Raw genomic sequence first — 13,527 nt, 5'->3', positions numbered from 1 at the left:
TACAGATATTATTCTGGATACACCTTGTTTTGATTTTATGTCACTTCCGTAAACATTTTTTCTCTACTCTATTTTTTCTATCCACAATAAATAAACAAAATCAAAACAAAAGTCTACCCATTCTAAGATTATTTTGAAATTAGTGACCATGACAACAGTTAACAAATGATTACTCTGAAATAATTCATTTTAGTGATGGGTTTATTTTCGTTCATTTCTTAGGTGTTTTCAATAAACGAATAATATGTTGGAAAAAAGGAAGTACACGAAAATTGAGTCCCACGAAAATGTCTTATATTAGAGTATGTCGTTATCCCGTGCAAGACAGAAGGCGTTATATTCTACATTGGAACCAATAAAATATGAACCAAAAATATCACTTAAGTTCGTCATTACCATTATTGAATAATTTCAAAACATTAAAGTGATGTGTTCTGAAATAGAAGGTTCGCGGTAAATATGGATTAAAATCGAGTTAAAGCTAACCTGTCTATAATAGAATGCAACGTTTTTGTTTATTATATTGGAAAAGAAAATCCGTGATTTATATGCCCTCATTACGTCACGAGGGATGAGGGGCGTGTAGCATGGTAATGATAAGAACAATGCACTGTCACATGAAGTTACATGAAGTTTTCTCGGGCGGATTTATGGTAATATGGACACGTTGATTGCCAATGCACTGTTAGAGATAAAGTACTCTCTATTCGCCTTATCATCTTATCTGTTACTAGACACCACATTCAACGATCGGTTCTGTAATTTGGACACTAAGTACTGTAGTGTGCAAACCGGCCAAAATACATTCAGTGCAACAGTCTCTTTCAATAAGTGACTTTATTGGACAAGAAGTGACATCTTTATTAAGCTCTTGGCATATTTCATGATGTTTTACTGTGAATGTCCCGTTCTATTGGTGTTGTTTTGCATCGCTTTTGCGGGTGGTAATACCGTATCTGATGACGTCAGGGGAAAGCTCCGTCAGCTTGAGACCATGGTACTGGAAGTTAAGGCCTCGGCGAGAGAACAAACGTCCCGTCTTGAAGATGAATTGGCCAACGTCCACAATGAATTGTCTGTCTTACAACACAAGTACCAGGACGTTGTTGGCCAGCTCGAGACTTCACGTACTAAATCAGGTTAGATTGAGGCACCAGAGAGTCATTTACTTCTTACCTTAATAAACTATTAACACCTTGAAGATTTTCTGCTGGAGTGGTAAGGAGAAATTTTCTAAAATTCTCTTATACGAGAATTCAAAGTTGAAATCACTCGTTTCATCCTCACAGTGGAATTTTTATCACTTCCTCACAGTAAGGTCCTGTTTGATTTACACATTTTGTAGTAATGATGTAAAAAACAAACAAACATCCGCCATGTTAACAAATTATTTTTCCGAATTCAAAACGGAAAAAGAGTCAGAACAGAAAAGATAAACACTGAGACCATGTGTTCCATTAGGATAAGCGTCTGAGGACACCCACCTATCCAAGAGCAGCACGTTCATACTCCACCAGGTATACAAGCATCGGACATATCTAGCTTTGCCAATGAAATCATGGTGTCAAACGTAATGTTGTCTCAAAGCCTTCAAAAACAAGAGGAAACAATTTCCGTCGTCGCTTTATTTGTTTCATCTGATTTAAAAATTGATGAACACAGGTCTTAGTTATGAATTCTATAGGTGAATGAACTATAGGTAAATATCGGTGTGTTGAGTTTGTGATAACATCGATTCAAAAACTGTAAACCTGAAAATATGTGAATTACCTTGACCTACTTTTAAAATCACAGAGGTCAATTATGTTAAATCGTTTAATGACATTTCTCTATATCCAATGGGTAAATGATGATGAATGCTTGTTAGGGTCACAAACTTTAAAAAAAACTTCTTCTTAAGTTCCAGACTGTCTAGAGCCATGATGATTCATCCTTAATTCATCTGGTCATTGTTTATCAACTTTGTTAATATGAATCTTGACCCACTTTCAATGTCACAGATGTCAATTAATTTCAATCTTTAATAAGCATTTCCTAGCAGCAAAACTGTAAAGACTCAAGGTAATGCCGGAGGTCCACCGAAAGGTCGTCCCTAGGAGAGCGTTACAGGAGGTCTACCCTTATGTGGTAGTAACAGTAGTTCTGAACTGAACTTTTCATTTATTAATGTCTGTGGTTTGAAACAAAAGCTTATACTTCCTGAATTTCAGGAGATTATTCAGTCATGTGACATTATTGTTTGTGTAGAAAGCAAAACCGATGATTTAGATGTTCTTAATATGCCAGATAACTATTCTTATTATGTCAAAAATAGACAGAAATGTGTCAGAAAGTCTGGAGGAATTGTCATAATATACAAAACAGCATTAAAGTCAAAATTAACTTTTCATAAAACTGAATCAGAATATGTTCAGTGGTTAACTCTTTCAAAAATTGATTGTCATCTATTAATTGGGTGTATTTATATACCCCCTGAAAACTCCAAATTTTCTTCGCCTAATGCGTTTTCAGAAATTGAAAATGAGATGTCATTTTTTTCTGAAAATAACTGTCATGTTGCCCTTATGGGAGATTTTAATGCTAAAACACAAAAACGTGCTGATTACATTGAGCCTGATAATACTCTATCTGATGTGCTCGACATAGACACAAACAATGAGTTATACTATCAATTTATGTATGACTATGAAAACTTGAGATTGTATGATATACCATTGACAAGATATAGTGAGTGTAATGCTAGAGTTAATACATATGGTATTGAGTTACTTGGTCTTTGTAAACAAAACAATTTATATATAGCAAATAGACGAATTGGAAAAGATAAGTTCATTGGGGAAAAAACCCTGTAATGATGCAACTGTGATTGATTATCTCGTCTTATCATCGTATCTTTTTAATATTGTATCTGACTTCGAAATAGTCGAATTCAATCCACTATTCTCTGATATTCATTGTAGAGTAAAATTTTCTATTTGTTGTACAAATCAAAATAAATTTAAAGAAAATACAGATTCTGTTGCTACACAGATACCTGTAAAATGGAAAAATGATAAAAAACAACTTTATATATCTACTATTGAAAATGACAATGAAGGAAAATTGTCTGATATAGATAGACGTTTAAATGATTTGATGAACAAACCAAATGATGACGTAACCAGTACTGAGGTAAATAGTATTACTTCTTGTATAAGGGATTTATTCAAGTCGTCAGCGAATTTAGCGTTTGGTGTTAAACATGTCCATACGAGTACCTATAAGCAAAATAGAAGAAATAATAACAAACCCTGGTTTACTAATGACTGTGCCAAGCGAAGAAAAGAATTTCACGAAGCAAAAAAGAAATATCACATTGTCAAAAGTTCATTTAATAGGAATGCACTAAAACGATGTAGTAAAAGGTATAAACAAGAATTGAATAAATGCTACAAAGCTTATCAATTTCGTGGTGAAAATGAATTAAGAGAAGCTTTTAGAGACAATCCTAAAAAGTTATGGGATGCCCTTAGTAAACTCAATGGGTCCAAAAATTCGCAAAAGGCAAATATTTCAATTAATGAGCTATATGAATATATCAAAAATCTTAGCACAACTCCAAATCAAGATGACGATTTTGATTTTAGTATTATACAAGACGATCAATCTTTATTAAGTTTTAATGAGCCTATCTCAGGGGAAGAAGTTCAGAAATCTATTCAAAATTTTAAAAATAATAAATCGAGTGGTATTGACGGTATTTTGAATGAGTATATTAAAAATACTAGCCATATTCTTTTACCTGTATATGTGAAATTGTGAATACTAAATACCGGAATAGTCCCGGAATCCTGGACAGTTGGTGTAATTAAACCAATTCATAAGAACAAAGGTGATGACACCAATCCAGATAATTACCGAGCTATTACGCTTGTTTCCTGTCTTGGGAAATTATTTACTGCAATAATTAATGAAAGGTTAAATAAATATGCTGATGAAACCAACCTTATATCGAATACACAGGCAGGATTTAGAAAAAGGTTACTCAACGACAGAGAATATATTTGTTCTACATGCATTAATTTCCCTATACTTCTCACAAAGAAAAAAACTTTTTTGCACATTCATTGCTTTTAAAAAAAACATTTGATACCATTTGGCGAGTAGGATTATGGAAGAAACTAATTGCGTCTAATGTATGTGGGAAAGTTTTAAAAAAAAACAATCTATACTTAAATACTAAATCCTGTGTCAAAAACGGAAGTGAGTCATCAGATTTTTTTATTTGCAATGTCGGATTGAAACAAGGTGAGAATTTATCGCCATTTTTGTTTTCATTATACTTAAATGATCTAGAACGATTTTTAATCGAAAATAATGTTAATTCTCTACAAGAAATAGAAACAACATGCCTGAGACACATTGGTTTGTATCTGAAATTGTTCATTATATTGTATGCTGATGACACTGTGATGATGGCTGAGACAAAAACTAGTCTTCAAAATGCTTTAAATTGCTTTCAAAAATACTGTGAAACATGGAAACTGACTGTCAATACTCAAAAGACTAAAGTCGTCATATTTGAGAAAAGAAAAAGCAGAGGTACTTATTCATTTACTTATAATAATGAGCCCCTAATGGTTGTAAACTCTTATTCATATCTTGGTGTACTGTTTAACTATAATGGTACGTTTGTAAAGGCTAGGACCCAATTGATAGAACAGGTTAGAAAGGCATTACATAGTCTATATAAGAAAATAAGAAATATTCCATTACCTGTTGATATCCAACTTAAACTATTTGATTCACTTGTGTCACCTATTCTATTATATGCATGTGAAATATGGGGATTCGAGAATGTAACTAGCGTTGAAAAAATACATCTACAATTTTGTATAAGAATTCTTAAATTGAGAAATAATACCCCAAATTATATGATATATGGGGAACTTGGTCGTTATCCACTAGAAATTAATATTAAGACTCGAATGGTGACTTTTTGGCATAGAATTATTACAGATGAGAATAAATTATCATGTATACTCTATAATTTAATGAACAAACTTCAGTCACAAGATCAAATCGATTTCAAATGGTTGAAGTCCATAAAGTCAATACTAGATAACACTGGATATAGCAGTGTATGGAATAACCAACATATATGTACTGTTGATAGAATCTTTTTGAAGTCTAAAGTTAATCAAAGATTAATTGATCAGTTTATTCAAAAGTGGTACCATGACACTGATATTTCTTCACGTGGAGAAACTTACTCAATCTTTAAAAGCAAATGGGAATTAGAGTCTTATTTAATTAAACTAAACCCAGAAGATAGAAAAACATTGTGTAGATTTAGAACATCTAATTGTAAGTTACCAATCGAAACTGGTAGATGGACAGGTGTACCTCACCAGGCAAGAATTTGTTTATTATGTAATTTAAATATTGGCGATGAGTATCATTAGCTTTATCAATGTGAAAACGACTATATTAAAAAAATACGTCAAAAATACTTACCTAAATACTATTACCAACAACCAAGTGTTTTGAAAATGAAAGGAATGTTCACTATTTGTAATGCCCCTTTACTTCGGAAATTAACAAAATTTATACAAAAACTAGAAAAAATACTTAGTAATTTCTGAATTAATTGTATGTATCTAAAATTATATGTAAGTATGTATGGGCATGTATGTACACGTATGTATGTATGTATGTATGTATGTATGTATGCACGCAGCATTACATGTATGCTGTTATGTACGCACATTTCACTATGTATAATGTATGTGATTATTTGCAGACAATAGGTAACAATGTATCTGATTGTATCTGATGATTGACCTCCTGTTACACACTTATGGTGTGTCTGGAGTGATTAATAAAACTTGTAAACTCAATAACCAAGAGGCACGGGGTGATGAGATTTTGTCAGAAGCCTAGTGTGATCAATTGGTATTGAATGTATAAAAATGTCTTAAAGTTAAACTTCCGGTTTAGTGCTAATTTGGAAAAAAAATGAAATAAACTTTGAAAACCTTAAGTTCCACAAGGTCTACAGCCTTGATATTTCATCTGTAGGAAGCTCTGGTCATGGACTACAAAGTTTATCAATATAAATAACCTTGACCTACTCCATAGATCTCTGTGGTCTAAATGTGAAGAAAAAAAAACCCCAAACAAATACAAAAACTTCTCAAATTCAACAAGGTCCAGCGTCTGGTATTTATAATCTAGGAAGCTCTGGTCATCGACTATCAAGTTTGATAATATAAATGACATTGACCCAGTCTCAAGGTCACAGGGGTCAATTATAATTTAATGTTTAATTTTGTCTGTAGCCTACTGTATAATCTATTGCTTTTGAATACATTTTAAAAAAAAATCTCTGAAAATTCAAGTGTTCGACTTGGTATAGAAACTTGATATTTCCTATTTGATATGTTCTAGTAATTGGCTATCAAGGTTGACAATTAGAATGATTTTGACTCACTTTCAAGGGCATTTGGATCAAGTGTGTTAAAATCTTAAAATGGCTTATTTTCGAAAACCAAGATTCACAGGATGAATCAACTGATTGCCTTGGATAATAATAAAATATTCTGTAAAGAGTCATTTTTCCGGCTTTAGTTAGAGGTCAAAGTTCAAATGTGAATTAGCGATGAACCAAGCTTACAATGTACTTCAGCACTATGGTTATATTTTATTTACCATCGAAAAAAAGAACACGAGGTTGAAAATTAGTTTGTGATGAAAAACCAAAACAGTTCTAACAGTCCGCCAGATTGTTCAGAAATAATTTCTAAATTATTTTTTTTATTTATTTATCTATCTATTTGTATGTAATATTTGTCATCGTTATTTTATTTTTGTGTCACAATTTTGATTGATTGCCAGCTAAACATATTAAATATACTGGATTATAATCTGGAGTAATTAAAGGGACACATATTCACCTTCAGTGAACATTACAGAACGAGTGACGCCATGTGATAACTTTGTATAGACTACTTTCTTAGAAAATACATTAGGGCTACTTCAACAAAAAGCATGGCGTTTTCATTGGATTGTAGAGACCATGTGCCAGGGTAGGAAACTTAAGCAAATGAAAGATCTATTGCCTCTCAATAAAATCGAAAATATTCACTCTGCCACAGGTCTGTAAATCATATATAACCATCACGTGTATATTAAGGTAAGAATTTCTCCGACAATGATTTGTTTTTTACCTACAGTGAGGTCAGGCACCACAGCAGCAAAATATGCCTTTTCCGTTCGTCTAAGTAACCGTATGACAGATTATATACGGAACGAGAAAATCGTCATGGACTATGTGCTTACCAACGACGGAAAAGGCTACAATCCCAGATCAGGTGTCTTCACGTGCCAACAGGCAGGTACTTACGTCTTCTACGTCACCATACAAGCAGAAGATGGGCATAGCTTCGCGGCAGAAATCGTCAAAAATGCAGCAGAGATAGCCTGGGTTTTAGCAGAACCATCCAATGCTCGTGCATCGGCTTCCACTTCAGTTATTGTAAACTTGGAATTCGGAGACACTGTGTACGTCAGGTCCGACGGGTACTTTGACCAAGAAAGTGCTTCAATAGACGATCAATTTTCTAGTTTTTCCGGTTTTCTTATTGAAATCCCTGGATGGGTCAACTTTAATGGTGGAAGTAGTAGTGGATAATGGTTGGTGGTCTACTTTTTCTGATCTTTCCTGTTATAAATCATTAAAATGGAACCAGCAGAAAAGACTTGATTTTGTCTACCTGTATCATTTATACTGTTTGTCATATCTTTGTCCTGTACTTGTACATGTGTGAGGTGTATCTGTGTTTGTCATGTCTTTGTCCTACACGTGTACATGTGTGGGGTGTATCTGTGTTTGTCATATCTTTGTCCTGTACTTGTACATGTGTGGGGTGTATCTGTGTTTGTCATATCTTTGTCCTGTACGTGTGTATGTGTGGGGTGTATCTGTGTTTGTCATATCTTTGTCCTGTACTTGTACATGTGCGGGGTGTATCTGTGTTTGTCATATCTTTGTCCTGTACTTGTACATGTGTGGGGTGTATCTGTGTTTGTCATATCTATGTCCTGTACGTGTACATGTGTGGGGTGTATCTGTGTTTGTCATATCTTTGTCCTGTACGTGTGTATGTGTGGGGTGTATCTGTGTTTGTCATATCTTTGTCCTGAACGTGTTATGTGTGGGGTGTATCTGTGTTTGTCATATCTTTGTCCTGTACGTGTGTATGTGTGGGGTGTATCTGTGTTTGTCATACCTTTGTCCTATACGTGTACATATGTAGGGTGTATCTGTGTTTGTCATACCTTTGTCCTATACGTGTACATATGTAGGGTGTATCTGTGTTTAATCTTTAAGCATCTTTAAAACATGTTAGGATCATTTCCTATTAATATGCAATTAGAAACATTTCCATCGATTATTGATTTTCTCATTAAAACACATTAAAACGACTTTAAGTGATTAAGGGCTATATATATACAATAGAGAATAGAGATTTTAATTCAGCCCACGATTCGCGTGTTACGGGCGTTCCTGTAATGTGTAAACATACAACAACTGTGTACAATGTCAATAAATGGTACTAGTAAACAGCATCAACTTTCGTCATATCAGACAGCACAACAAACGCTGTCTGCAAGAAACGAACATTGATCCTTGAAATGATGTTCTTAAACATATTATGTGACATGATAATTTGTGGATTTTGTAGAAGAGAAAGATACACTTAAAATATAGTCTTCAAGAGTCAAGAGAGTCAAGAAGTTTTATTTAAAGTCACAAACAGGATAAACATTAGCACTGTAGTGCTATTCTTGCGACAAACATAGATATAAGATTAACAATATCACAGTGCAGTTATATAAATACTATGTACATAACAAGATCAATATCAACATACCACATTAGTTTAGACCTAGATATAATAATTAAAGGAATATTTTAAAAATGGATTCTTGTATATTACACGGAACCACTAAATGCTGAAGTTAAGACACTATCAGTGTGTAATTTACATATATGCTAACATAGCAAAACATAAAAATTGACATAATATACACTAATATCGTGTGTATTAAAACAAGACAAGCTAGTCTAGCAGACCCTAAAATTTGAAAGATAATAAGGATTATGTAAAACAAATCACTGGGTATTTCAACAAAATTTACAATTTCACTGTTATTTAAATGAACAAGAGCTGGTGAAGGTCTCAAAAGTTGAACAACTCACACAGTAGCATGTGTACAGATAGTACAGGAACAGACCTCAGCATCCCAGGTGCGGAGCAACCTCCGAAAAGAGTCGTAATTCTCGGCTAACCTCAGTTGATTTGGTAAGTTGTTCCAAACCTGTGAAGCTGTAAACAGGAGAGATCTTTTCCCGTACGTGGAGGTTTTCACCTTTGGAATCTCTGCCAGATTATCCTGCCTAAGATTATAAAATACTTCTTTCCTCTCAATAAGTGCTTGTAAAATGGATGGGGACATCCCATTTAAAATCTTAAAAACTCCAGAGGCCATATACTTAATAAAATGCCAGACAAGGGGACAATAATTGAAATTTGACAATATAAAAGACTAAAAGATGGTAACTTTTCCTTTCTTGGTAAGATTATTCCCCAGTCTTTTTAAAACAGCAAGTTTTTTTAGAAGCATTTCTGCAATGGCTAGAAACATGAATATCTAATTTAAGAAAAAAGACAACATCAATACCTAATAACTTTACACTTTCTTCACATGAAATCTCCAAACTTTTAATAAGAAAAGAATATACAGAGTTGCTGGTCTTCTTACCAAAACAAATCGTTTGAAATTTCTCTGGATTAGCTTTCATTCCATTAGAATTAAACCAGTCAATAAGAATTTGCTCTCTTTTTCTGAACAATCTTTCATATCTACAAAACTATCACATTTCCCATATTATCATCAGCGTAATTATACAAACTGCATGAGTCTACAAAATTATTAAAATTAAAAATCAGATGTCCAACTATAGACCCCAGTCACTGGCCCCAGTCTGACCTGCTGCTTTCTGCCACTCAGGTAGCTGCTGATGAAGTCAACACCTGACTTATCAAGACCATAAGCACGCAGCTTCCAGAGCAGCAGGTTATGAGGAATGCAATCGAAAGCCTTGGACAGGTCCATTGGAATCGCACCAACGTGTTGATGGCTGTCTAAGGCCCGCCTCCAATCCTCAAGGGCTCGCAGCATGACAGACTGGCATCCGTAACCGCTCCTGAAAGTACACAAGAAAGGGCTAAAATCGGGCTTAAAAATTCACTAAGCTGGTCATGTATTATTCAAAAACAAATTGACAAGGATGGTAGAATAATTACTGGTCTAAAATTACATTTATCCATAGGATCATTCTTCTTACATCATTCTGACTAGATATAATGTTGTCATATTCTTCTAAAATAATTTTCTGATCAGTAAAACATTTATTGTATAAAAAGGGCTTTACAGTAGGCCATAAATCTTTGGAGGCTGGCCATCCTCCCCCCCCCCCCCCCCCCCCTTGAACCTCGCGAAAGCATCACGGGTAAAAAGTAAATCATTTATGTAACGCGAAAGAGATAGGCAGCTAACTTGTTATAGCAAGTTAACTTAACTCGTGATAACGAAATAACTTAAGTCGTGATAACGAAATAACTTAAGTCGTGATAACGAGATAATTTAGTCGTAGTAACGAGATAGCTTAAGTCATAATAAAGAGATAACGTATGTCGTTTTAACGAGATTTAGTTACTCGTAATAACGAAATATAACTAGTAAAACGAAAATATTAGCAATCTTATTCTCTCTTATTTTTCGGTGATTTTTATCTTTGAATTGTTGTCTTCTAACCATATGTTAAACCTGAAAATTGTCATGTCATATTAATCATATAATCACGCGTGCTTTAAAGACATACACACCGATCCTCATTTTAAATACTAAAGAAGAACACTGGATTAACACGAGACATGAACATGTACAATGCTCTGAGAGAGATAACAAAGAATCGTTTATCTTATCTGTTTGTCACTCTAAGGATACCACAGTTAAATGACAATTAGGCACTACTTCTTTCTATAAAAGCCGGTCTATTGCCAAAGACTTTTTTGTAGTAGTCAGTCTCAATAACGTTTCCAAAAGTGACTTACTCGGACAGGAAGTGACGTCTGTGTTGGGTTTCTGGCATATTTCAAGATGTTTTACGATAAAAATTCTTACTTTGTGTTCTTGGCATTGGTTTGCATAAGTTTTACATACGGCACGGAACAATCAGATATCGTTAGTAAAAGACTGGTACAGCTCGAAGCCATGGTGGACGTGTTGACGCGCGACCGAACTGACAGCGATCGCCGTCTCAAGGAAGTCGAGACGTCCGCACGACAGCAAAAGTCTCATCTCGAACAGGAACTGAACGCCGTCCAAAACGAATTGTCTGCCTTACAACACAAGTATCGAGACTTATCCAGCCAGTTAGAGTACTCTGCCTCTAAAACAGGTTAGATTTAATCATTGGATCACAGTTTTCTATAAAAATTTATGTACCAAGTTTGTACAAAAAAGTATCAGAAATGTTATTTAATAAGAGAATGTATGAGATGGTGATTTGATGAATTTTACAGTTACTATTTCTCGTACAGGAATAACAATTATTGACAGTCTAATGGTACGGCATAAAATACAGTGTCGCACTACATCTTAGAAAGGACACGGCCATATCTCTCTCTCTCTTTTTTATTAAAGGAGGTGTAAGGAATTTCTATCCAATTCATCTTTATCATCTTTAGCCTTTCTCTCCATCAGTTCAAGATACAACTACAATATCTACCAGAGTTGTCGTTCCTTAACAGTTACACCACACCTCTGTAAACGGCTCACGGACAACCAATAACTGACCACGCTGTCAGGGTCAAGGCTATATGTCGTTGAAAACAACGGCGGCACCCCTTACAACACTAATGAAAGACACAGCTGTATATTGTTTTTTACGCCATAGACCAGGGTAAAAAAGTCATTTGTGATTTTTAGACGTAATGTACCGCCAACATTGCAGCCAAATTACCAATATAAAATAGTTGAAAAATGAAAAGATAAAATGCAAACACGACAGCCAATCTTCCGCGATATAACCCATAACGTTTATAATCATATACACTAATGTAGTCAGTTTCCAGAGGAGCAAACATCTATTTCAAAATAATAACACTGATCATAAAACAGGAAAATGATGAAATACTTTATCAGTCCACATTTCAGGAATCTTGAAGTGGCGTGAGTCGTTTACAGAGGTGTTATCGGTGTACCGCAAAGCACTCTGGGAGAGATTAGATACTTTTATACAAGCGTGAACAAACTGAATTCAGTCTAAGTTATCTTAACTTTGGATTTAGCCAATCACAAATAATTTTACATAAATGTAACTTCATATATGATTGGCTGTTTTATGACCCTTAGGTTCAGTTCTCTATAAAAGCAAGTGTCTCTATTTAGACAATTAAAGTATTCATTTTATAAACGATATTTGTTTCAGATTAATAGCAATTTAAGGCTACATGGTTGTTTAGCGAACCACAATTTAGCTCAACAAAGCAACTTAACCTTTTTTCGGGGGTAAATTTGCATTGCCAATTACGGATCATGTTTATAAGCAGTGAGTCTATATGTTATTCAAAATTGATATGATTTTCACATTACAGTCAGGTCAGACACTAAAACAACCATGTTTGCCTTCTCCGCCAGCCTAAGTAACCGTACGTCAAATTTTCACCGTAACGAGAAAATTGTCATGGATCACGTGCTCACAAACAACGGAGAAAGCTACGATCCCAAAACAGGTGTTTTCACTTGCCAACAGCCGGGTACTTACGTGTTCTCCGTCACCATACAGGCAGAAGATAGACACAGATTTGTGGCAGAAATTGTGAAAAACGCAGAGGAAGTAGGACGAGTTTTAGCTGACCCAATGTACTCCCGTGCTTCGGCGTCAACTTCCGTGATCTTGAACCTGACTTCCGGAGATACTGTGTACATCCGGTCCGACGGATCCTTTGACCAATCCCATGCATCAATAGACGAATATTTCTCGAGCTTCTCAGGATTTCTTATAGAAGTCGTTGGTTGGGTCAGCTTTGGAAACAAATAATGGTAGTATAGATCACTTTTACTTGTATAGTTGAAGACTTTTAATGATACCATGGATGAGCTTTAATGATACCATGGATGAGCTTTAATGATACCATGGATGAGCTTTAATGATACCATGGATGAGCTTTAATGATACCATGGATGAGCTTTAATGATACCATGGACGAGTTTTTAATGGTATCATGGATGAGTTTTAATGGTATCATGGATGAGTTTTAATGGTATCATGGATGGATTTTAATGGTATCATTGGCGAGTTTTTAATGATACCATGGATGAGCTTTAATGATACCATGGACGAGTTTTTAAAGGTACCATGGATGAGTTTTTAACGGTATCATGGACGAGTTTTTAAAGGTACCATGGATGAGT

The 13,527-nt window shown here is 34.6% G+C and overlaps 2 protein-coding genes across 2 annotated transcripts; both read left to right on the top strand.

Annotated features, from left to right (window-relative positions):
- The first annotated feature begins 994 nt into the window (after positions 1-994).
- On the top strand, positions 995-7,672 carry LOC132556901 (C1q-related factor-like). Its single transcript, XM_060221356.1, has 2 exons — positions 995-1,139; positions 7,215-7,672. Exons 1-2 carry the CDS (start codon positions 995-997, stop codon positions 7,670-7,672), a joined length of 603 nt encoding a protein of 200 aa, XP_060077339.1.
- A 3,536-nt stretch (positions 7,673-11,208) lies between these two features.
- On the top strand, positions 11,209-13,153 carry LOC132556900 (complement C1q-like protein 3). The gene is made up of 2 exons (XM_060221355.1): positions 11,209-11,509; positions 12,708-13,153. Exons 1-2 carry the CDS (start codon positions 11,209-11,211, stop codon positions 13,151-13,153), a joined length of 747 nt encoding a protein of 248 aa, XP_060077338.1.
- Positions 13,154-13,527: the final 374 nt, after the last annotated feature.

The sequence above is a fragment of the Ylistrum balloti genome, unplaced genomic scaffold (assembly GCF_031769215.1).
Source record: "Ylistrum balloti isolate Yb309-2 unplaced genomic scaffold, AGI_CSIRO_Ybal_v1 Utg370598, whole genome shotgun sequence".
Lineage (NCBI taxonomy): Eukaryota > Metazoa > Mollusca > Bivalvia > Pectinida > Pectinidae > Ylistrum > Ylistrum balloti.
Note: the sequence above shows the minus strand (reverse complement) of the source record. Positions and strands in the feature narration are given on the sequence as shown.

Excerpts from the sequence above, each read along its gene's own strand:
- LOC132556900 (XM_060221355.1), top strand. The coding sequence starts at position 11,209 with ATGTTTTACGATAAAAATTCTTACTTTGTGTTCTTGGCATTGGTTTGC. Across the intron at positions 11,510-12,707 it reads GTACTCTGCCTCTAAAACAG|TCAGGTCAGACACTAAAACA; the intron begins GTTAGATTTAAT and ends TTCACATTACAG.
- LOC132556901 (XM_060221356.1), top strand. The coding sequence starts at position 995 with ATGGTACTGGAAGTTAAGGCCTCGGCGAGAGAACAAACGTCCCGTCTT. Across the intron at positions 1,140-7,214 it reads GACTTCACGTACTAAATCAG|TGAGGTCAGGCACCACAGCA; the intron begins GTTAGATTGAGG and ends TTTTACCTACAG.